At 36.9% G+C, this 26,314-nt stretch overlaps 1 protein-coding gene across 1 annotated transcript in view; it reads left to right on the top strand.

Annotated features, from left to right (window-relative positions):
- The window catches only part of LOC149808221 (uncharacterized), a 162,828-nt gene that overhangs the window by 8,710 nt on the left and 127,804 nt on the right, over positions 1 to 26,314 (top strand). The window contains exons 2-4 of the mRNA XM_089975084.1: positions 15,954 to 16,095; positions 16,694 to 16,900; positions 19,703 to 19,833. Of these exons, the coding sequence (XP_089831210.1) occupies positions 15,954 to 16,095; positions 16,694 to 16,900; positions 19,703 to 19,833 (480 nt within the window). The remainder of the gene's footprint in view (positions 1 to 15,953; positions 16,096 to 16,693; positions 16,901 to 19,702; positions 19,834 to 26,314) is intronic.

Here is a 26,314-nt window from a genome sequence, read left to right as displayed (position 1 = left end):
AACTGCAATTTCAGTGAAAGAAATCGCACTAGAGCAATTACGAGTATATTACAGCTGGCCAAATATCAGATCAAAATAATTCTGTGGATTACATGCAAATAATTCACTAGTATTTGCAAATAGAAATAAAGATCATGGAACACCATAATGGAATGTTGTTTCTATTCCTACAGGTAATTATCAAATCGAACAAATCAATGATGAATTTCAACGCAGACTAAAAACTATAACCGGAAAAGAAGCGAAAATAGCTATTTCAGTTGACGAACCGACATTATCATCTGCGATTGAAAAATATTCTACAGATTACGTTGTAGATATTTATCAATCGTCAATCAGATTTGTTTTAGGTTGGCCTGAAATTCCATCAGAATATGAAAGACTACCAGAACCTCAGCGAGATGATTTCTCTATTAACGAATTTTTTTTTTTTATGTTTGAGTGCACCACAATAATGAGATGGATATCCATGGCGTCATTATACAGATGATCGTATTCAATTTCCTGAAGGTTGATTATTTCATAAAAGACCGTTGTCAATAATTTATTTTGACAGAAAACCTTCCGATCATATTGTTAATGAAAAACAATTTCAGATCATTGGCTGATGAAATTAAAACCAAACATACAACTACATTCACGACGTTAGTGCAATTATTTAAAAATTATATTCTGGAGTATCCAAAATAACGATCTAAGAAAGAAAATTACTGAAACGATACAACATTTAAATCAAATTGTATCAGATATTGAGTTTGCTAATCGAGCTATTATTGAAATAAAAAATGATAGCTCTTATGATATAGGAAGTAAAAAAAAAACAACAAATATCAGACAACTACATATTAATCACTATAGAATAACTGAAGCAGATTTACAAACAGTTATACTTCCCAGATTTTAAACTGACAAACTTAAAAGATCACTTAACGATCATATCAATGAAAACTTTCCTAAAATCGTTGAATCACGGAGAAAAATATCGCCACCAGCATCTCTTCTAAGACACAATAATAATCCATATAATGAAGGTCGTCATATTTCACCAGGATTCTTTAATACAACATCAACGATTACAGTCAATCCTGTATGCGATGTAATTGATGGCAGCTATCAAATAGATCTTGAAAAATCAAATCAAGCTCAGCAAGGATATATTCTGTATACTTTTACTCCGCAATTAACTTCCGGATATTGTATTGTACAATAACCTATTAATCCTGTTTATCTACTATATCATAATCCGTTATTATCAAGAATAAATTTCAAACTTGCTGACCAATCTGTAAACTTAATCGATTTAAGAAATGAAAAATCTGAATATAAATTTAAACGTAAGATCTTAATGATTTTTACAATTAATCAAGAGGTATATTAGATAATGTACCAGCTGGTGAGGGTATTCATACACGACAATGGGGAGGTACTTGAAAACTCCATAAGAACAATAATGACACAGTCTCCAGTCAACAAAGAACAATTTAGTGTTAATATAGCTATTGATGAATACGGCAACGAAGACATTTTATTTACGCAAGAACAATTAAATCAACTACGGCGAGATCACATTTCTATGATCAAGTGTGATAGAGATCAGATTCTGAATTATGCATTCTTGCAACATATTATTCCACCTTCCCCAAAATCAACTCCGGGAGAGTGCAAAAGATGACCCACCACGTGGTGATATGGCTGGGTGTGTGTGTGTTTTTCTGTTTAGTTCGAGGCTGGGCTCCCAATTGTATTTGAAAAAATCGAGAAAATATTCGCCACCATCGAAAATCATGGGATACGATCGCCAGACCTCGAGTATCTGAGATCTATGCTTTAGCAATGACCTGCGAAGACATCTGACAGATATATGTTTCAGAAATTATTATAACCTATGCCGGATTGCTACATACAGTACCGAGTAAAATTACAGCGTGAATATATTTCTGTTTAGAAATTCGCTATATATATATATATATATATATATATATATATATATCTTCCTTGACTAAATCAGATTTATTTGTACGTAACAGATCTATTATATGTATATGTACCGCGTGAATTTGTTTGTAAGTTAGAAACCATTAATTAACCTTCTACTAATTTGAACTATTATACAATTATGTTACTTCACTGATATTAATTATGACATAGATGGTTAATTAATTGATTAATTACCATGACAAAATGAATTACAATCTACGGACAATCATATACTGCAAAGTTATCTCTCTTGGTACAGAATTATCTCTCTTTGACTAGTAGAAAAAATGGAGGAATATGAATAAATATATGCTACAGAATTATCTCTCTTGGTACAGAATTATCTCTCTTGGAGTAGCAGAAAAAGGGTTTTCATACTTTCCATCTACAAACACTCACGATGACTTTTTAGCGTCTCATCGACATAAATCAGTTTGAAATGACAAATTGACAGTTGGATCATAATTAATTAATTACTGAATGATGAAACAAAAGAAATAAAATAAATAGTAAATATAAGCGGCATAACTACTTAATACCTCTACCGGAGAAAGACAGAGCTATCTGTCTTAACAATAATGGAAAATGATTTTTTGTTTATATTTCTTAGAGAGAGCAGATCTGGTTATATTTTCTGCGACAAAATATACTGATTTTGATTGAATAACGAATTATTTGGCAGCTGCATACATCGACGGGAATATTATTTCTTTGCCAGTCTCTGTATTTATAGATTTACCCGCCCTCCTTGCAACTGTTTTTTTTTCTTCATATTTATCAGTACCACCACATGCAGAATTTTGACTCTGCGTGATAACTCTCAGATTAAATAACTTATTATAGATTTTTATACCGTTGATATGATCGATCACAAGACCGTCTTCGATCAATCCATTGAAAGATTCAAATATGAACCTATGGCAAAGATATATTTTTGTCCCAGCACGGAATGTGAGATAAACAGTATTAGTGACAACAGCTGCTGGTATTTGTAGTCGACAGCATCTGATTACACCACCACGATTTGCTTCATAATTTTTAATGGGAGTGTTTAGCAAAGTCTTGGCTTGGGGGGTTATCAATGTTTTAGCACGTTTATATATAATATTATTTGTTAAAATAATAATTTGTCTACATCATTACTTTGAGAATCTTATCAGATAATCGTCTACACTTTTTATAATCTTGTCATTGTCATTATATTTTTATCATAATATCTTTTCAGTTCTCTGTATTTTTTGCCACCATCAAACACAACTGCGTTTTTCCTCTAACTCCAATATCATATTTCAAACATGGTTTTGGTCCAAGACTTCCATTACGAACGCTTTACAAATGATGTCCGCAGAATTCATTTACGCAAGCTTTGTTACAAGGAGTCGTAGAACGTATCTTTAGCCATCTGTATTTATTATTTGCTTGAATTTGTCTTAATTATAATATGAACGAATTTGAGAGATTATCTAAGATCAAGCCTTCTAAAAATAAATTTAATCTTGACACAATGTCCCCTGACTTACCGATAAAAGCTCTGCTTGATCCGAAGAATAAAACTTTGATTAATAAAATTCATGACGACAAGAAAGAATTTCGCAAGGATGGCGCATCTCGTGTGTGGTCAACATTTAAATTCAACGATGTTATCAATCTTCGATGAACGAGAAACGAGCGGTAACGATCATTAATTATCTCGATAATCGAAAATATCTTTTTAAAGGAAAATTTTTTGTTTTAGCAGAAACAGACAATTGGATTATCCGTGATAAATATGAACCTGTCCTTCATAATTAAAAAATTGCCATACTGAGTAAAAATTCCAAACCAGGAATGTTGACTGGTATTGACAAACCGTATTATGAAAGAGCATATACTGTCACAGCAGTTATTTATGTAATTTATCTGATCAATGATAAGCACAGCGTTGATAATCTAAAACCGATGAAATTTTCAAGACTGAATTGTGTAGCCGAACGTGCAACGGAACATTTTACCGTTTTGACTCGTGGAAACGGTCTAACGGATAAAAGACGTAAAATAATAAACGAGTGGAGAGAAAAAGTAAAGGATAACGGATCATCTGTCAAAGATGTCGCTGAGCTAGGAAAAAAAACTAAAATTCCCAATAAAAGTAATTAAAGTATAAATCAAAAGGAGCTTTGATTGAAATTATTGATCATAATGCGCATGCGTGGACTAATGCAGCAACAATATTTCCACGAAATCGAACTGTTAAATTTTACCAAGGAGATATATTTGATTTTATTAACGAAATAAGTAAAAACGATCCTGTAACAGTATGTTATTTCAAAGTTCTGAAGATGGAAATTATGATCAATTTTTACGACCTAACGGCGTTATTTATCGTACAGAACCTCTTCATGAAGAAATGAAAAATCTCGCGTTAAAATATACCGATGAAGCTGAACAATTTCTTCAGTTGCGGCTCATTTTGCTAGAGAGAACAATTCGTGGAAACCAACTCGGTTTGATTTTCTCAATGATATAGTATCGAGTTGTGTCGAATACGGACACGGTGGATTGTGGAATAGTAAATACGATTACAGAGATGTTATCTCGGTTGATATGGTTGCAAGTTATCCCGGAAGTTTTCTTGGTATGGGATAGTGTTCTGAGTATTTTGAGCGATTTGGTCATCCCACACACGAAATGACCAGAGCATCGATAAACGGACCATTACCAGATTTTGACCTGACTGGATTCGCTTGTATCGAGTCATTCGAGTTTGCTAAAGGTCTTTATCCGATTTGTTATTCTTGGTTTGGCAAACAATTTTCAGAAAAAATGTGGGTACCAACAGTATTATTACGATATATGCTCGATGTAAAAATACTGATATTTCTGACAGTAGGTGAAACAATTATATCATATCGTCCGCATAAAGAAGTTTGGTTACCACAACAAAAGAAATATTATGATGATGGAAATCCTGATATAATCGATTACGATAATAAAATTGCAAAAGATCTCGGCAGAAAAATAATCGGTCAATTCACCCAAGGAGGATCATATGATTATAAACAACACTGTACAAGATTGATTATAGATGACGCTGAGTTAGATTTTATAATTGCTGAAACAACAAAAAAAAAATACATTTGTGTGTCGAAGCAATGCTAACTTATCGGACGGAAGCAAATTATGTACAATTGTGAGTTATATGGACGGCGAGTCACCGCAATTTACTCATTTAAGATCTTCAATGCTCACTTACGTTTCGATAAATCTATTATCGACGATAAATAGAGTTTTTAAATTTGCTGTCAGAGTCGCTACATATTCGTTTTATATCAATGCAAATATTCAGGATTGTTGGAAAAATTAAATATCGACACTTATGCATCATGGGGCGAATGGGAGAAAAACCAGGAAAATATACTTGATTATTCTGAATTAGCTGACGTTGAAATCAAAGATATTAATTGTAGAAAATATCAGATATTAAAGCTATCATATGCACCGTCAGTGTATGATACCGTAGCTAGACAAAAAAAAAAACAAAAAAACAACAGTTTATCTCAATCAGCCTGGGGTTCTGGTAAAACAATTCGTGTGATTGAATTATTTCGGAATTATGATATGATCGCTTTAACCCCTGCACACAGACTTGCGAGAGAAATGAGAGGAAGAAATATTAGATCATGTACTTACCACAGCTTTTCTCAATGGAAAGGAGAAGCATGGACTCCTGATCGAATGGGCGAAAACTACATTCCAAAGATAATTGTTTGAGATGATATATGAACAGTGTTGTTAGAAACATTAAAAACATTTCTCGATTGGTTATTAAAAAAAAATACTGCTATAATAATGTGTGGTGATCATGATCAACCACCACCTTTTGTTGGATTGTCTCCACATGAATGGTTAAAGAATTTTGTTGATTATTATGAAGAAATAGGTCTTGATCCAGAATTAAAAGTGTTTAAGAAATTAATCAGACTACAACAGAATAAACATCAATGTGAAATAATGCGTGACATAATTTCAGAAACTCCTATGAGCAACTTTTGGAATTTATGGAGACCAAATGATTTGATAGTGGCAAGTAGAAAGATAGTTCGTGATACACTTCAACAATAATTATTTATGTTACATAAAGAAACGTTTTCAAATCTACCCGTACCATTATGTTATCCACCAGTTGATACGCGACTGCAGAATATCGACGTTGATATACCAGGATCGTCAGAGAAACGAAATCTTGTGCTAAATGATATAGTTTTAGTTGATGCCAATGTTGTTGAGAGCGCGTTATCTATTGACAAAACTCTATGGACGCTTGGATACGCAATGACGATTCATTAATCTCAGGGGTTAGCTATTTTTGATATGCGAGTTTGGATCGTCGGTGATCGTATCGAATGGTCAAATTTAGTTTATCTCGCAGTGTCTAGAGTTAGAAAAATATCTCAATTGCGGAGGATTATTATAGACGTTACAGAAACCACTGGCGATGTTATTGACAATGATATAATAAGAAGAAAAAAATTAGTTAGCTATAAACAGTGTGACAAAATAAATAAGCGTGACTTTGACCTTGATGCTGAATTTATAATGATGCTGAAACAACAGCAAAATAATCATCGTGCGAGCTGTAATACAGTAATGTTGTGGCGATACTCGAGTAATGATCCAAGACAATTTACCGTAGATCGAATTAATAGTAAGCTTGGTCATACACGCAAAAATGTAATGCTGACCTGTCTTGAATGTAACCGACTTCGATGTGCTAGTTAAGTGAATGCGAAGGTAATTGTGTGTCTTCAGGAATTACTTGCAATTGTTCACGTACAAATCCACGATGAGGAGAAGTTGAATCTAATCCGTAGATTGCAGGTCTACCCGTAAATCTTACAACGAGAGATATTTTATGTGTCGTTACACCCCAAATAAGATCAGTCTCTCTTTCATTTTACCACCTTCAAGTTCACCGGGATCTGACAGTAACATTACCTAATACTGGTTGCTTTGAAAAATCTTGCCGTTGTATTGGTATATATTGTTTAGTAATTGCATTGACAGGTTTCATGGCGGTTGTTCGAGTAATTTCATTATGTAATGTAGCTATCACTTTTGGTAATCTTGCAAACCATGCAAGAGATCTGGCACCTTTCTGAATTATTTCCTTCGCATACTAATATCCAAATAACCGCTCAGCAAGCGTTCTAATAAATCGTTCAACAATTGCATGATCACGATGTATTGCAGTATGTCCTCGTCTAATTTCGACATTATGTTTTTTCATCAGAGATGATACTGCACCAAGAAATTCCTTGCCAGGATCAACATGTAATTGTTGTGGCCATTGCTGGGTTCCTCGTTGATAAATTCGGTTAAAAGCTTCAGCAGCTAGTTTAGTTGGTAGTGGCTCTGCTTCTTTATATCTACTTGCAACATCAACGACAGTCAACGCGTATTTGTATGTTAATTGACGTCTACCAATTTTAATAGTATCATGTGGTAAAAATAGAATATCTGCTTGATGAACTTCATTAGGAGTGCTGACATCAAAACGTGCAAGCTGAATTCGTTTAGGTGGTGGTAGTCAAATTTGCCATATTGTCTGTCGTGCTAACCATTTTTCAGCAGTAAAACGTGTAGCATTTGCTACATCAGCAAGTTTACTAATTGCTGCTCTACCTATCTAACATCCCGTTGGGCTATACTAAATTGATTCCATTATTTTAATAATTGGTTAATTAATTACCAGCCCCTAATGCTAGTTTACCTTTCATCGCGGATCTTACCAACCAGTTGGCGAGTGATTCTCTGATATTTGCTATTTTTTATGGAATTTAACGAATTAATAAACTTCACATCTGCAATATATCTATCTTGTATGTTTTTTACTTTTATAAGCCACAACATGAATATGATATGCTCGATCTATATCATTTATAGGATACTCTCCAGGTCTTAATTGATCTTGGTTATCAAGTCGGATATCAAGTCGGGTTCCAGGATCACAATAATTATATCCTGGAAGATGTTTTTCTTCTGGGTATTTAGCCCCTGGTGTTCCTTGAAATTTTGACATTCATGTAGCAATATCACCACCATCCTTACGTTGAATTTTAGGTAAAAGCGAAAACAAATGCTACATATTCCACGTTTTGCACCATATGCTATTTTTATATTTTGTGTTGTAACCGTGACTAAATCAGTGGTTGGAGTTTTAACTCTACAACGTAAACAATATAGATTCGTGTATATTTATAATATGGAAGTAACTGATTTCTCATGGACACGAAAGCAAGAGCCAGTAAAACATATTTCAGCATTACCGAATTCTATCAGAACGATTATAATAGGTCCATCTGGGTCAGGTAAAACGCAATTACTGCCTAATCTTATAATGAGATGGTTAAAGTGGGACAAGTTGTATTTAGTTGCACCATCAGTTGATGATCAGAGATGTTATGATTTACTTAAAGATTTTAATAAAAATGCAAAAGTGTTAAATGAAAATGGTGACGACATTATTAATTTTATAACCGATACTGATGAAGCGCCGAGTGTTGATGAACTAGATGGATTTATTAATAATCTCGTAGTATACGATGATGTGATGCTGGATAAACAATCAAATTCAGCTAGAATATTTTCCAGTGGCAGGCATCAAAATACAGACATAATTTATGTCACTCAACGATATACACAAATACCAAAAATAATCAGAGATAACTGTAATATTTTAGCTGTATTTAACGGAGTTGATACACATACTCTTAGAAGTATTCATCAGACTTGGTGCAGCGGATATATAGATATAATTAGATTTAGAAATTTCTTTTCAAAAGCACAATCTGCTCCACACGGATTTATGACAATACATTTACACGATCCAAGAACAAAATATCGTGTAGGTCTTGATAAAATATTTGTTTAATCTAATTATAGCAGCAGAGGAGGCGCGACCTCAATGAGACGTCACATGGGTAAACAAAAACGCGCAAACAAAATTTAGAAGAAAAAAAAGACAAAAATAAAGTAACAAAAAATAAAACTAACCCCAAGAGAGTTTCATGGAGAGAAACTCTCGGTAAAGTTAGAGGCTTCGGTTTGACGTTATAGACCTTACTTTTTTATTTTTTTTTTCGTATGAGGTTTTTAGTTTTCAAAGTTACGTTTCAGCAAAAGGTCTGTTAGCCTCCACTGCTGCTGAGAGAGAGAGAGAGAGAGAGAGAGAGAGAGAGAGAGAGAGAGAGAGTAGCACGGCAAAGAAAGGTGTAGCAAGTAAATGGAAATGGCTAAACCACACAAACAAATCTGCCTCACTAACACGAACATGTGAACAAAACATCTATAAACAGTATATTTACATACTGTTTTGTTATTTATACCATAATCAAAGAATTTAATATTAATAGATCATGAAAATCAGAAAATTGCGTACTTTGGATTGTTTTACATTTTGGGCAAATCAGATATTTCAATGAGGCAAAAGTACTGTTTTGTGTTTAACTTGCCCGCGGTTTACCTTTTCTAACTGACTGAAACAGCAGTGGTTTCCAACATGTGGGCTGCAGACACAACACGAGGGCCCGCGGGGATATTCCAATGGTTTTGTATTTTTCAGCTGACGGAGCCTAAAAGTACAACTAATATCATGAAGAGGTCCGCGAAACATTTTGAAATTATGAAGGAGTCCTCATATTCGAAAAGGCTGGGAACCGATGGGTTATAGCAATGATGGCGATATATGGCTACCCAAAGTTTTGTCCCGGATAACATATATTACACGGTTATAATCCAAAGAGTAAAAATAGCGTGCTTTCAAAATCAGAGACTAGATAATATGGATGCATGTGTTAGCGCTTAATGACACCTCCGAAAAATAATGAACATATTGTACCAATTAAAAGTACAGTTTCAAAAATATACAAACCAAGAATCGCACCTTCCAAACAAACGTAAATATATAGAGGGAACGGGTGTTGATTATTCCTGATTGGAATGGCCTGGTCTGAAAGGTAAGATGCAGCAAAAACAACAAGTTTCCTTTGCTCTTCAGGTTTCGAGTTTCGAATTTTGATTGTGGGTTATTTCAGTCGGGAAAATGTGAAGTTGAAAGGGTGGCCAGGAGAAACAATGGGACCGCTAGTAAATTGTTTGGTTTGCATGTCGGATCGATGTAGATTCGTCATCTTGTTGAATTTTTCGGTCTTCCCAACATACAGGATTTAACAAATGTGGCATGTTATAATATTTATAGTGTAATAAACCAAGGGCATGTACTAATTATATTTACTATTCAATGAATAGCTTTAGGTTTTAGTGAGTATTTGTTGATCCTTTCTTTTGAGTCGGTGTTGGGAAGTATTTCTTAAACAGACAATGAACGCATTCACGAGACTTTATGACAGCGTGGATTAGTTTTATAATATGGACCGTCCCTAATTTCTTATCGCAGGGTATAATTATGGATATTTGTAGGTACTGGATTTTAGTATTTTGAAATAGCAATAAATATTTGTATTGGGTGCTTGGGTACTGTTGTGTATTGCATGGTGTGAAGTATTAACATTCTACTTAGGAACGATTACTTGTGAATCATACAAATATGAAACAAGAAAATCCATGCAAGTGTGAAATTATTAGGGTTTCGTGATGAGTGGTCATTAGGTGATTAGAATAAAATTGTTTGTAGTGCTTGCGCGTTTAAGAACCTTTCAATTGACAACGACTGTTGTTTTAAGGTCCATGGGAATGTGAGAAACATGGACAGTCAAAGCCAGACTCATGCTAAAAGTTGTTTTATTCAATCAATATTGAGACCCTTTGCGTGTAACAAGAAAGATTTTATGGTAACAGCGTTACGATTTGGGATAGCTTTTGATATTTTTTTTGTTATAATTCAGCTGAAAGAATAAGACATCCTTAATGAAATTATAAACCTCCAACGAAGTTTGCTTCGCGCCTTATAACATTTATTGCCTGAAAGAAGACATGTTTCTTTGTTTTGATATCCATTTAAATGGGGACAGATATAGTTCTTTATGAACTGATACTATTTACGTAAGATATAATTTGAATATGGAATAGAGTATGTTTTTAACAATAGAAGGCAATTTTGCTTTCGAAAATCGGGTCAGTAAGTTAGATTTTTTCCGGACCAGACTTTAGGTCAGTTGCATTTTCAGGCAGAAAGGACTTGATTGAAGTCTCATAATCTCTCTAGGGTGAATTAAAATGGCGGACTTGATTGAAGTCTCATAATCTCTCTAGGTTGAATTAAAATGGCCAAAACGATCTTATAAGGAGTTCTTTCCATTCAGGAGTCATGAATATATAACTTAATGTCTTTGATTAACAAAAGAAGAACCATACGAAGCTATTGTAGTTTATGCCCACCTAGGCTCTGTTTTGACAAAATCTCTACATCTCTGGATATTCCCTTAAATAGCAATCATTAGAAAAGATAAAATTACTTTGACAATAATAATCAGTTTTGTGTCGCAAAAGAAACAAAAAACAAAAACAAAGAACTGAAGTGTGACTTATTATCAATCTGTCGTATGGCTATTATAATGGCCATCCACTATTGGGAACGCGGTATGCTTATCGATATTGACAATGATGTTCAGTTCAGTATGACTTCTACACCAGGTCTGAACATTTGAATTTCCTTACTATTAAAGAAGGGGTACCAGAGGGCAAGAGGTATGATAGTTATGATCGAAACACCTCCCAAGATCATGGGATGGTGATTGGTTCGCTGACTGACGGCCTAGTGAAAACCAAAGACACCCTCTCACAGATAAATTTGAAAAATTAAGAACAGACATGGATATGTTTAAGAGCAAGTTTGTTCGACAGCTCCAGGAGTAGTTCGGACGCACCAGGTATCTCTATCGTGATGTTGGTGTCACTTGTGGCTGGTAGAGAGGACGTGATGTCGGAGGTTTGTTGACAGTAGGAAGTTGATAGTGTCCGACTGTTTACGTGGAAAACGAATGAGCAGTAAATAAGAATCGATATCGTTATACCTGCTGTATCTTCGTATTGGTAGTAGGAGGTGCCTGCGTGTTTAGCCAGTTGTTAGCGTCCTGACTGGTGTACTGGAGATATTCGACATATTGGCGTTGTAGTCGAAACAACGCAGTAATCATTTGGGTATTCATGGCAGTACCATTACATGGAAAACACACAATATTATATATTTTAGTAATGTACCATCACATGGAAAACGCAAAGTATGATATATTTTTGCAATGTACCATCACATAGAAAAGACAAAATATTGTATATTTTGGTAATGTACCATCACATAGAAAAGACAAAATACTGTATATTTTGGTAATGTACCATCACATGGAAAACACATAATATTGCATATTTTGGCAATGTACCATCACACGGAAAAGACAAAATATTGTATATTTTGGCAATGTACCATCACATGGAAAACACAAAATATTACATAAGCTGGTAATGTAAAATCGCATGGAAAACACAAAATATGGCATATTTTGTTAATGTGTAGTCATGTGGAAAACACAGAATATGTGATATTTTGGTAATGTACCATCACATGGAAAACACAAAAATATTACATAAGTTGGTGATGTAAAATCGCATGGAAAACAAAATATGGCATATTTTGTTAATGTCCCATCATGTGGAAAACTCAGAATATGAGATATTTTGGTAATGTACCATCACATGGAAAACACAAAAATATTACATAAGTTGGTGATGTAAAATCGCATGGAAAACAAAATATGGCATATTTTGTTAATGTCCCATCATGTGGAAAACACAGAATATGAGATATTTTGGTAATGTACCATCACATGGAAAACACAAAATATATTATATAATTTGGTCATGTTTCGGCAAGTTTTGCATCTTTTATCCAATCACAGTTCCGAGAATCCATGCGTAGTTTGGTTTGTGCTGGGTTTTATCTTTGCTCTTAAAAGAATGTGTCTCGATTGTTTTGGGGTGCGCGGTATGCTATTTGTTTTTATGTGTGAATCAAGTGAGGCTTTTAAATATTTGTTTAGGGTTTTGGTTCACTTAAAGGTAAACCAGTGCTGCTCCATGGTTTTGCCTACTGTTTTGCCTACTGGAGGCAAGCTGGATATAATGTCAGGACGACTGGCAGTATTTAAACAGTGTCCCTAGTTTTGTACAATGATCGGTCGTCCCGGTTGTTATATTTTTGCCATTTCTGCGGCATCATTCACAACTTTTGTTTGTTCTAGTTTAGCTTGACTTAGTGTTAAAGCAATTCGTTGTATCAGTTTTTCAATGTCTCTTGGTGCTTGGCTTGAATACAATATTTTGAGTGGCAGCTTGATGGGAGAAAATGCTGATGTTCGTCTGCTGATCGGGAGTATACATTAATGTGGAGTTTTGTTTCCAATACTTTTTATTTCTGTGTTCAAAAGCTCGTGACTTGTATTTGATATTTCAGCCATAAAATTCGATTTAATGTTGTAATTCGTTTGCGTTATTAATATAATTGTCCATTAGTCTAAAGGTACATACATTATTAAATGCGTGCGTGATTCAACCGTACTGGAACCTACTTCATACAACCTGATTGAAATCAAATGGTGCCAATATTCACATAAATAACATTTATGCAATTCGTACTCGTTTTCGCCAAGTGTGGAAATGTCTAACACAAAAATATCACGAGAGCTTTACATTTTGTGTTCTCTTTCTCTCTCTCTCTCTCAACAAAATATTTTGCAGTGTTTATGCTCTGTACGTGGACATTTTTCTTAACCAATTTTTTTTTCTTGTTGTTTATTTTGGTGGTTTTATTTCATGTCACACTCAGCTCTTAATTATCCAAAACAGTTTGTTTGTTTGTATCCAGCCATGAAAAGATAAAGTGCTAAATTTTCAGCCTTTTCAACTTATTTTAAGAAAGTCACCACCCACCCAGTCCCACCCTCCAAGTTTATGAAAGGAAAGTGTCATCTTTCGGCGTTGTCTCCCTTCCCCCTAAAAAATTTAAAAAGCTCTTAAGTGTTTATAAGTGTTGTATAAACTATTGCATCATACGCAGAATAAAAACATTCTATAAATGTAATTTCCATGCACATATCTAAATATCTTCGAAAACAGTAAACCGTTCTTCCTTGAGCGTGATCACATGATTGCTGTTGCAAAGAGATAATGTTTACGGTAACATCCATTAAATATTCTGAGAACATAGACAGGCATATACAAGTGTAAATTCCTCAGTTTTCTCTATTATTTTTCATATTTAAAGTCAAATCATGTGATTTTGAATGAAAGTTTTCACCATGATTATGAAAATATTGTACCAGTCTAATCCCCTGTTTGACATTATTTTAATGTAGCTCTTGTGTTTCGGTGTTTTTCCATGTATTCCGTCCAATTCTGTCTGAGTTGTCGCAAGCAGATACTCATAACGGACGAGTGCTTATCACTCTGTCAGCCATATTTTCAATAGTGTTAACTGCATACATTTTCAGTGCTTATGTCGTCATATTCGTGTCCATTGCTTTTATGTTTAGCGTACGTGTCGTCATTTTCGTGTCAAATGTTTAAATGTTCAGTACATGTGTCGTCATATTCGTGTCAGTTGCTTTTATGTTCAGTGTATGTCGTCATATTCGTGCCAAGGTCGCTCGCACACTATACATCAATTAATTTATTCATTATCATCTCAATTACGCCATTATTACGTAGCTTTCGGTTTTGTCTTGTTCTTCTGTTGCACTAGATTATCTATGTAAGAATAATAAAACAAATTTTTCAACATGAGATTTGAATTTGTGTTTGTTATTGTCTCTTTGCTGATCCTGAAAGTTTTCGGAAATGTTGTAGAATGACAGATTGATTATCGTTAGTATCTGAACTGCTTATAAAATCAACACTTACAAATGTAGGTTGAAGCATTATAGTGTTAGCTCCTATATTATATGAAGCCCGTAATTATCCGTTAGTACCGCTCTTATTCTTATAACTGACGAGATTTAATGTTCTTTATAAAGTTGGGGGTGGGGGTGGGTGGGTGTAAGAGAAAGGTACATCTGTCAATGTTGGTGAATAGCCAATTGAAGCATTATAATGTAAAGTTTCATTAATTGTGACGGGCCATACTATCTTTTGCTGAATTATCGATGAGAGCGAACGGTAGCCAGGCAATGTATCACAAGTTATAGTTACATTTGCTGAATTATCGATGAGGGCGAACGGTAGCCAGGCAATGTATCACAAGTTATAGTTACATTTGTTGTGCTATCCTTGTCTAACTTTGCTGCATTCTAGCTTCCGCCTTACCACTAATAAATGGATCGTCTCCTCCATCTCATATTAAGACGTACTGCAAGATAAAAAAAACACGTCTCTTTAATATATGTGAGTCAAACAGTGTTACATGTACAAGGAAATAAAATACTGTACTGAGAGGAATCAAAACAAATTCCTTGATACGACCTACTAAAATATTCTAGCCGGTTTAACTCATAATGATATGTAATTATTAGGCCTTATTTATGAAAATTTGTGAAAAAATATTTTTGTGTATATTTCTCACAAAAATTAAGTTCTGTGCCTGTTATGCTTACGTATCTTCATATATAGAACGAAGTGTTACATTACATGGACACCAGGTGGCCGAGTGGTCTAAAGCGCTCGCCTTTACCGATCACTGCCGTCTCACCTCTGTCCGTGTGGGGTCTCTGGTTCGGCCTATGTGGTTATGTGAGAAAGCTTGCCAATAGCTTCCCGTAGGTCGGGGGTTCTTCCCGTCATTTTCCTGGATTTTTCCCCATACTAGTTGTACTGGCTGCCATATATAGCTTAATAACGTTAAACCCACAACACCAAAAGTTACATTACAAAAGCGCCTGTTAACATTTAATCAAAAGTTGCACGTTATACGTTTAAGAAATGTTCATTATGAATAAAATCTATAATAGTTTCAGCTAGCTGCTCATATTTTGCTTTAAAATTTTTATTTACAGAGTTCAAACTACCAGTGTATATATGTTGTACTTTCCTTTTGTGTTATACTGGCGATGAGGACGGTTCAAGCCCAGCCAAGAATGCCGTGGTGGAACTACCCAGGGGCGATATGTCTAAAACCAAATCAAACGCAAAATTTTTGTAAGTTTTTCCTCCTAATTTTCTGCTAGCAGTTTTACTATCATATACTAGTTTCCTTTAAGTTCTCGACGCTGCATCCATCAAACAATTAACCTGTAACTAAAGAAAGCGAGGTAACGCCTTTCCAGATTAGAGCCTTGCACAACAACCATCAGTGCCTTCTTTCCTCGCTTTCATGATCAAGTGACTAACAGTTAATTCGCATTCTTCGATTTCTTCTCGACATAAACATTTAAGGTACAAGAATATTTAATTTCCACTGTATAATTATAATCATTCGTTGGTTACAACTTTCTCGTTATATGGAAGCTCGAACTTGCATCCTTGACCTGGCAAATCATCTCGTATGTGATAAAACTTTGATGTCATTCCAGAGGATACTATTTGCCAATATTGCATATAATATTAAATAACAATTTTCACCCTAATTTTAATGATTTCTTAATATTTTTGATGTGTTATACGACTACATTCGCAGTACATGCGTTTCTTGGCATACATGATTTGTTATATTTAGCTTTGATAGTGATATCCTACTTGGAAATATTGTCAACTATAATTGTATATGTTTATCAAATAGTGTCTTTTTTTTTTTTAGCAAACATGCCCATGCCTCCATTACCCCAAATACCACAACAGTTCCAGACCCGTGTGGAAGCCAATATCAGAGACAAGCATTACACCATTACAGCAGAGGAGTATTTTGATGGCCCTGGAAACCGTGCATCTTTATGGTTGCTGTCGAACAACTCGCAGAACGCACTCATCTATGATTATGCTAACAATCAGATACTCTATGTCGTTAGTGAGTTAACTTCTATTCCTTCAATAGGTGTTTCTCTATTACTATTCAATTCTCATTTTAAGTAAATTCTGTAACGCACTCTGGTACACACATATACACAGAGATAAACATCTTTAGATAAAATCTACATTCCTGAGGCTCTGACTTTGTGACAAAATAGTTGTTACAAGTGGCCAACTATTGTCTTCCTTTCTTTTTTTTTTAATCCTGGGGTTACGACTCCATGGTCTTATGCTAAGTAGCAGAAAAGAGCGAAAACCAACAAGTTGGTAAAATTTAACAAATAATTTATTTTCCTAACATACAAAGTGAAAATTTAAAAAGAACTTATAATATTGGAATCAAATCCCAAATAGTCATCCAAGTTTTATCAGAAATCGAAATGTATAAAGTTCAAACTGAATTCAAATATTATTCTAAATAATTTCCAATATTGAATGTGTTGATGTGCATGCAGTCTTGAATATGCTAATATGCCAGTGGCATATAGCGTGGCGATGTGCTAACATTTGTTCGATGAATCACAATAATATAATCCAAATATGTACTTGTCTGAATTCACTATAATTCCAAATTAATGCTCCAGTCAAAGAATATTACAGATGTACAATTTGTATTTCCAGTGAATAATAATTTTAATAAATAATTCCACTCAATTGAAATACTGAACACAACGATAAGACTTTTTCTGCCTCAGATGTTAAATGCAAGAATGAGTAATTTCTCAAGTGAACCACATTATGTAGAAAGCTAAATCACAACAGTAGAACCAGGATGAGGGTCAAAAGTTCATTTCAAGGATATTCTAAGTTATCAACATTATAAGGTCTATTACTAATCCTAATATTTAATCCACACTCATAGAGAAATAATAACTATGTATATTTTGCTTACAAAATAAAAGTTAGTGACCAGGAACACAATGAACATACTTTTGGATAAGGTCAAGTCCAAAATACAATTATACAAGATGATTACTCATGGATAAGAAACCTAATAAATACAAACCAAATATACATGACACCATGGTATCAGACTTAAATGATTTAATGAACCACACCAAAACCAAAATATTTCAAATTCACATTTCTCTAATGATTCACACTTCCATCCATCCATCCATCCATCCATCCATCCATCTATCTATCTATCTATCTATCTATCCCAAACTTAACGAGGTATGTGATTGGCATATTGCACTAAACTCTTTGCATACTCGCAAACACTTTAAAGATAGAGAGAGGCAGACAGACTGAGCTGAAGGAAATGTTTGCAACAACATGTATAATCTACCCCCAAACCGGTGGTGTTTGTAGGTATGTCTTTGTCCATAAAGATTACAACCAATGAATCTCAGCTCCCGCCACATTTACATAAAAGTAACTCTACAGAAAGTGGAAATATATGCACCTTGTAGGACTAGTTGATTGAGATTTGTACTTTAGCCTCGCAGACATTGAAATTTGTTCACACCAGAACAGTTTAATTTAATTTCACTCTGGTTACTATTTGATTATTTAGTAGTATCTCGTGCATATTCAACTCTCTGTGCAATGCACAATTTGTATCTGACGTCATAATTCAATTTCGGATGCAATCCGTTGTTACCGCAGTGAAAAAGATACTAAAACAGAAAAATATATGACAAAATGTTAATTGTACGATAAACTCGCCAAACGATATAAGCAGTACAAATCAATAATTGGCACGCATCTGCATAAAAAATTTACTTGAAAATTCTGACCATATTTCTTTCGGCATCTTTGTTGTAACTGATACAGTAGCATGACAAAATGTTCTGCCCCTCCCCACAAAACTTAATTATAGTGTGTCCTTTCAATAACGAAAGTTGTTTGATGTGTGCCCCGTTCCCGGCACTCAGGTTCGGAGATCGCTACGACACTGCACTCATGCCAGTCATCGTTGTGTATGCTTTTACTAGGTAGGCAAATGTGTGGATTGACTGTTTGTTATACCAAAGTTAGTTTTACTTGGAATCAGGCAGATATATGAAAAGATAACGGATGTTCTGGTATGGATTATCACTAATTTCTCCAGTTATAGAGTGTGCTATAATTCTTGTCTGTATACATTATATGATGAAATAAGCGTGTACGAGTACGTGATTTGATAATCATAGACGTAGTCCTTAATATTAACTTATGTTCGAAACCTGACTGAGTCATAATTTTATTTTGTTATTCCCCATCAGTAAGAACAACTACTTTCTTTGTAGCCTATAAAATCTTGAACTTATAAGGCGGACTGTCTTTCTTGTGTGTGTGTGTGTGTGTGTGTGTGTGTGTGTGTGTGTGTGTGTGTGTGATGGGGAGGAACTTAACACTTCATAGCACAAATTTCTTGTGCAATAAGATAATACACTGACGACGGTGTGCTTTATGATTTTGTATGGACAAAGTAGATAAATACTTAGCTATTTTGGAGTGAAGAAAGCGATTCACATCTGAATGCCGCTTTTAAAGCCTTTTCTTGTTAAAATAATATTTTTTGTCATCGTGTACTTGGTAAAGTTTCATTCGCCCACTTGATCCCGGGAGGTTAAATGTTTGTACTGATAAATGAAATTCTACATGGCTCTCTCTTGACACATTCGATAGTATTGTGTGGAAAAATCGAAAATGCTGTGATAGACATTACCACATATTTTTAAGGTGTCTCCCGCATCACCGTATGTTCTAAACAGTATTTTATTTATTCAGACAAAAGTTCACCAGCCTATAACAAATAAAACTTATTGATATACGGCTTCTTTGATGGACCATGTTGTTTTCATGTATATAGATGGCGCTTGCACCGCATCGACTCTTTCCCTTGACACGAATAGCCTGCTGTTTGGTGGCTTATCGGGCAACGGAGTCCCTCACGTGTACAGCACAAGCGGAGCTCTGGAGTTTGCAAAGCGAAATGGGCTGGTAAGATTGTACAAAAAAATCTGAATTCTTATTAAATTAACACTTAACATTCAAATATCAATATTATTTTAAGTTTTCTATTCAACTCTAAAGCTCAGTGACGATTTTCATAGTTTAATTTTTCAAATATAGAAGGTTTTATGGAGTTATTATATATGCTGAATCGCGATTAACAACCCCCTCCTCCATTGGCCGAACAAAATAACATAAAAGTAGTAAATAGGGCCACTATAGCCTCAATGGGAATTAGCATTACAGACCCCCCCCCCCCCCCCCGGGCCACTATAGCCTCAATGGAAATTTAACATGGAGAAAAATCGTGGGCCACTATAGCCTCAAGGGGAATTTAACATGGGAAATAGTCTTGGGCCACTTTAGCCTCAAGGGGAATTGAACATGGGGAATAAAGTGTGGGTCTATCTAGGGACAAGGGGGGAATTGAACATGGGATTTGTTTTTTTTTAAATTTAGAAAAAGGGGTAGGCAATGGAAAGTCATTCTCTTTTCGAGAAATATGGGTGGCCCTGAAAAGGGCCTTTGGGTTTATGTTAATGTATCTATTAACATAAAGGGCATCTGCGGCATCTTCTTGTCCTCAAGCTGCGTCTTACTCGAGGGCCATAAATCAGTGTCCTCTTGAGACAACCTTGTCTTTCTACGTACACTCTTCGTATCCACAGACTGGTGTCTGACTTGTCGACAACGGTCCACTTGGACCGGACATACATGAGCATGTCCGTCCTAAACATCATGGAAGACACAATGGTGGATGATTCGACTGTGGTCCACATCTTGAAGCGACGAGAACAGGTGAATCAGTGCAGTGAACTGCGCTTATTTATAGGTAGAGGAAGGATTGAAACGGATTGAGTTCATTCACCAATCCGAACACGCGTTACAAAATTCAGTCAGCCCGCATCCAATCCGAAGAGAGCAGTCTGTGACGTCACGTGGTCTATATAGATTCGCTAGCGCTTGTGTTCAGTCAATTTATGCGACAGTGATTCAACATGACGGAAACTCAGAAAACGATCCATTGGGGTGCACCAGCAGGGGAGACCGCCCAAGGGAACCCGGACTTACTTTCAGAAGAGGTGAATTGGGATTTTGTGGATTTTCTTACCTCGCAAGAATTTGTTCCGGAACCTTCGTTACCTTCTTCATTACCGCAAGTGGAGAATTTTAGACAGAGACATAAAGAAGAATTGGAGAAATTTATACAACGACAAAAGGAAGCGGAACAAGCTTTTCTCCTACAGCAACAGCAGCAAGAAGAAGAGGTAAGAAAAAAACAACAGCAACAACAGCAAGAAGAAGTAGCAGCAAAGAAACAAGAGGGTGAAAATCAAACGGTTACGGTACTGTTGGACATTTTAGCGGAGTTAAGAAGTCTGAAACAAATGTATCAGACTTCTTTATTACGACCGAAGAGAATACGACCTTCCCGAGCTAAACACGTTAACCCTGTGACTAAGCCTACCGTACCACCCTTAGTGATTTCAACCCAATCATCATCAACATTACGCAGTCCAGAAGTAGGCCTTGGCCGTGACAAAGGCTTAAGGCAGTTAAAGTTGATTGCTTGAACTCACCCCTGCACCGAAATAAAAAGGCCCTTTTCAGGGCCACCCACATTTCTCGAAAAGTGATAGCCTTTCAATTTGCCAATAACTCAATAAAACAAAAACAAAAAAAAACATTTTACCCCCTATAGTACGTGTCTTTGTATGAGTGCTTGAGTGTAGCTTCTTATTTTAAAATCAAAACTCAAAGACACTTACCTTATATCATTAATTTATTCTTTTATCCATTGTTACAATCCAATTCACAATTCACAACACAACACTTTAATAAAAAGTTCATTGACTTCTTCTGTCTCCTTGTTTAGTCTCTCTGTTTTTTTAAATTTCTTCACCGTCACACTCTTTTCCTCTTCTTCCTCCTCACTTTCTTCCCTTCTTCTTTTCTTCTCCTGTTTCTTTTTCTTCGCCTGTCTGCTTTCTTCCTCTGAAAAATCCCTCTCTTCTTCCGAAGAATCCCTCTCTTCTTCTGAAAAATCCCTTTTTTCTTTTGACTCCTCTTGTTTCTTTTTTGGGCAATCTGGAGACCAATGTCCTTTTTCTTGACAATAATAACAGGTATCTTGACTTTTGTCTTTTTTAGCCCCTTTTTTTCTTTTTTGACGGTCTGGACACTCTGAAGACCAATGCCCTTTCTTCTGACAGATATAGCAAGTATCTTGACTTTTATCTCGAAAGGATAGTCCGTGGGCTGGTCTGAAGAGAATTTTCTAATGACCCCTCGCAAAGCTCTGACGAAACGTTCGATTTGGCTAGTCTCTTCCATTGTTGTGCTCGGTTTGAGAGTGAAATGAATAGTGAAAGGACAAGACACACACCCTTTTATATACGCTGGTCTGCCATGACTATAAATTAGTCTATGGTGTTTAAACTTGAGTAATTTGACGTTTTTCACTCAAGATGAAACGATCCTATTCATTAGAGAAGAAAGAAGAAGAAAGTAAGAGGCAGAAACGTGATCTATCGCCTCGTACCAGGGCTGAAATCTTGGCACAAATTCATGCCAGTGATTTTGAAGAGGACATGAGTGAACCAGAATCCGAACCCTCTAAACCAAGTTCACCACCTTTAGTCAACCCTGAAAAATACTATTCCATTCGAGAGACGGAAAAGCGCTCCTCTAGAAAATTTAGAACCACGGCTTACAAATACACGGTGAAGTTTAAAGATTTCAAGGCTGAAGTGCCGTTAGAGAAAGCAGAAGTGTTCATCACTGGGGTGTGGGATTCTTTGCTCACCGCACTCAAGCGACAATGTCAACCCAAAGAAGACGATCGCTTGAGACTTTCCATACAACACGACGGTTTGAAATCCCCTGTTTGGATCGAGTTTAGCACCCCTGCAGAATTGACCGCTTCCAAAGTCATGGACAAGATTCAACACGTGCAACAATCTAATGACCAGTTTGACATCACCGATGGAAAAGCCACATTGGACATGACCCACGTCTCTCCTCCTCAAGGGACCGGACGCAGAAAGATGTTATTGGTGAACGAGCTTCGCAGCATTAAGCGTAGCCTTGTCCAAATTCACAATCCTCAAGACCAGATGTGTTTAGCTCGAGCCATCGTGGTGGGACGAACCTATGCCAACAAGAACGACACGGCAGAATGGAAAAGAGCCTGGAAAACTATTCAACGATCCGATCGAGCCAAACAGCGAAACGAAGCAGAACTCCTGTTACAACAAGCCGGACTGTCCAAAGACACCCCCTGTGGCATTCCTGAGATGCAAAAATTGCAAGATGCCCTAGCTTCACTCTACACCTTGAAAGTGCACCCTTAAGAAGTGCGCGGGTCTCTGTTGTTTCGAGGCCAAGACTTTAAGGACGGAAAATGCATTCATGCCTATTATCACGATGAACATTTCGATACCATTACCAGTATCACCGGATTCCTGGGATACAGTTATTACTGTGAGAAATGTGACCATGGTTATAATAATCGAGAGCAGCACAAGCATTGTGGATTGAAATGCTCAGGATGTTTGGCCTCTTCACCCTGTCTGAGCGAAGGACCAGTGCCTTGTTCAACTTGTCTGCGCACGTTTGTCAGCCCTACCTGTTACCAACAACATCTGAAGACGCAAGGTTCACAGCAGAAATGTGCTTGTCAACTCCTGAGATTGTGCCCTACGTGTGGACAAGGCATACGTACCAATAGTACCAAGGCACACGTATGTTCAGGAAAAAAAAAATGTCACATTTGTCATCACATCGTGGACTTGGAACACCAATGCTACGTGCAAAAATACCAACCCCCACCAGAGAAAGAGGACGGTCACAAGAAGAAAGGCAATTTCATCTTTTTCGATTTCGAATGCATGCAAGAGACCGGCATTCACATTCCTAATTTCTGCGTGGCTCATCGAGCGTGCGAGAAGTGCATTGAAGAACCTATCTTCAGTCATTGCCCTCACTGCAGCAAGATTCCCGGAGGGCGTGAAAAAATCTTTCGGGGACCGAACACGTTAGCCGATTTTGCCCAATGGGTTTTAGACCCCGTCGACAAGACGTGGAGCAAAGAGGACATCGAACGTTACGGAGATTGTCATCGTCATGCCACAGTGATGGCTCACAATTTCTCCGGATACGATGGACAGTTTCTTTTGAGATACTATACGGAACAAGGCACCGAACGTCCTAAACTGACTTTGAACGGAGCCAAAATCATTTTCATGCAAGTGGGACAAGTGCAGTTTAAAGATTCGATGAGTTACTTGGCCATGCCTTTGAGTCAAATGCCTAAAACGTTTGGAATGACAGAAATGGCTAAAGGGTACTTTCCACACTTTTTCAATACGGAAGCTAATCAACACGCCGTTCTACCCCATTTACCTGAGGCTCACTATTACGACCCCGACAACATGCGTACCGAACAACGAGAAGCTTTTTACGCTTGGTACCAGGCTCACGCCTAGGACCCTTTCGACTTTCAGGAAGAAATGCTAAAGTATTGTCGTTCCGACGTGGACATTTTACGGCGTTGCTGTGGAAAATTTCGAGAACTGTTCATGGAACACGGAGGGGTCGATCCTTTGAAAGAAGCTTGCACCATTGCCAAAGCGTGTTCCTTAGTGTATCGACAACGATTCATGCCTGAAAACACCGTGACTGTCATCAGCCCTCAAACGACCCACTTTGTCAAGTGTCAATACTCGGTCAAATCCCTACGTTGGTTACATTACTTGTGCGACAAGGAAGACAAGTGGATTCAGCATGCCCGCAACGGAGGGGGTGAAAAGACCATCGGAACGTATTCGGTAGATGGCTGGGACTTAGAAAACCCCAAGATCGTGTACGAGTTTAACGGTTGCTTATTTCACGGATGTCCCGTCTGTTACCTTGACCGTGGCACTAAAAATCAGTTTTTACAACGAACCATGGAAGACTTGTACCAGGACACATGTCAGCGGCGCTTAAATTTGGAACAGCAAGGATACCAAGTGGTGTAAATGTGGGAACACGAGTACGATCACCGTATGAAAACCGATCCCGAGTTTAAACGCCTCGTGGAAAGTTACCAGTTCATGGACCCGCTGAACCCGAGGGATAGTTTGTACGGAGGAAGGACCAATGCCACCTGTTTGCTGTACCAAGCCGACGAAGAGAAAGGAGAAGAAATCAAATACTTGGACGTGTGTTCGCTGTATCCCTACGTGTGCAAATATTGTCGCTTTCCTGTAGGGCACCCGCAATTGTTAACGGAACACATCGACCTGAAAAACATTCGACAATACGAAGGCTTGATCAAGTGTAAAGTTTTGCCTCCCACGAACCTATACCATCCCGTCTTACCTCACCATTGTCAAGGCAAACTGATGTTTCCCTTGTGCCGTACTTGTGCCGAAACGTGCAACCAAGATCAGCCTTGCCATCACACCCAGGAAGAACGGGCCTTGACGGGAACCTGGGTCAGCATAGAATTGTTCAAAGCTCTGGACATGGGATACCAACTGTTAGAAGTGTACGAAATTTGCCACTTTCCCACGACACAACAGTACCACAAGGGTGACCCTACTCAGAAAGGCATTTTCGCCGACTACGTGGATGCCTTTTTGAAACTGAAACAAGAAGCCAGCGGCTATCCTTCCTGGTGTCACACTCCCGAAGACCAAATAAAATTCAAAGAGAAATACTATGAACAAGAAGGCATCTCTTTAGACCACATAGAGAAAAACGAAGGCAGGCGATCGTTTGCCAAAGTGATGTTAAATTGCTTGTGGGGTAAAATGGCACAACGACCGTGTTTACCCAAGACGGAATATTTGACAGAACCTTCCCGCTACTTCCAGATGATTCACGACAAAACCAAATACATGAAACACGTGGACGTCGTTCGAGAGGATTTGATCTTGGTCACGGACAGTTGCATTTACATCCATCACCCGAGTCAACAGCACCCTGACATCGAAGGAGACCGTTTAGGAGCCTGGACAGACGAGCATCCCGACGACAAGATTCTAAGTTTCGTCAGTGGCGGTCCCAAAAATTACGGCTACGAATACCGGGACAAACAAGGAGAAGTGCACACGACGTGCAAAGTGAAAGGACTGACTCTGAATCATCGTACCAGTCGAGTGGTCAACTTTGGGGTATTGAAAGAAGCCTTGCAATCGGGAGAGGATGGAAACTTTAAAGTGACCACCTATCAACCGAACAAGATTGTACGTTTACCCACTCACCACATCGTCAGTCGGCCCTTGGAAAAAGTCTATCAAATCGTGTACCAGAAGCGAGTTCGACTTCCCAATCATTTCACCTTACCGTATGGACACGTCGGTATTGGTCTGTATATAAAAAGGAACCCTAGGCAAGACCGATAGTTCATTGTGACTACCAAGACCAAGCGAACAAGATGAATACTTTCAGAGAAACACAAAACAAGTTGTTTAGAAAGGCA

This window comes from Sinohyriopsis cumingii, chromosome 1 (assembly GCF_028554795.1).
Source record: "Sinohyriopsis cumingii isolate HCF-2022 chromosome 1, ASM2855479v2, whole genome shotgun sequence".
Taxonomy (NCBI): Eukaryota; Metazoa; Mollusca; class Bivalvia; order Unionida; family Unionidae; genus Sinohyriopsis; species Sinohyriopsis cumingii.
This window is presented reverse-complemented; position numbering and strand designations above follow the sequence as displayed.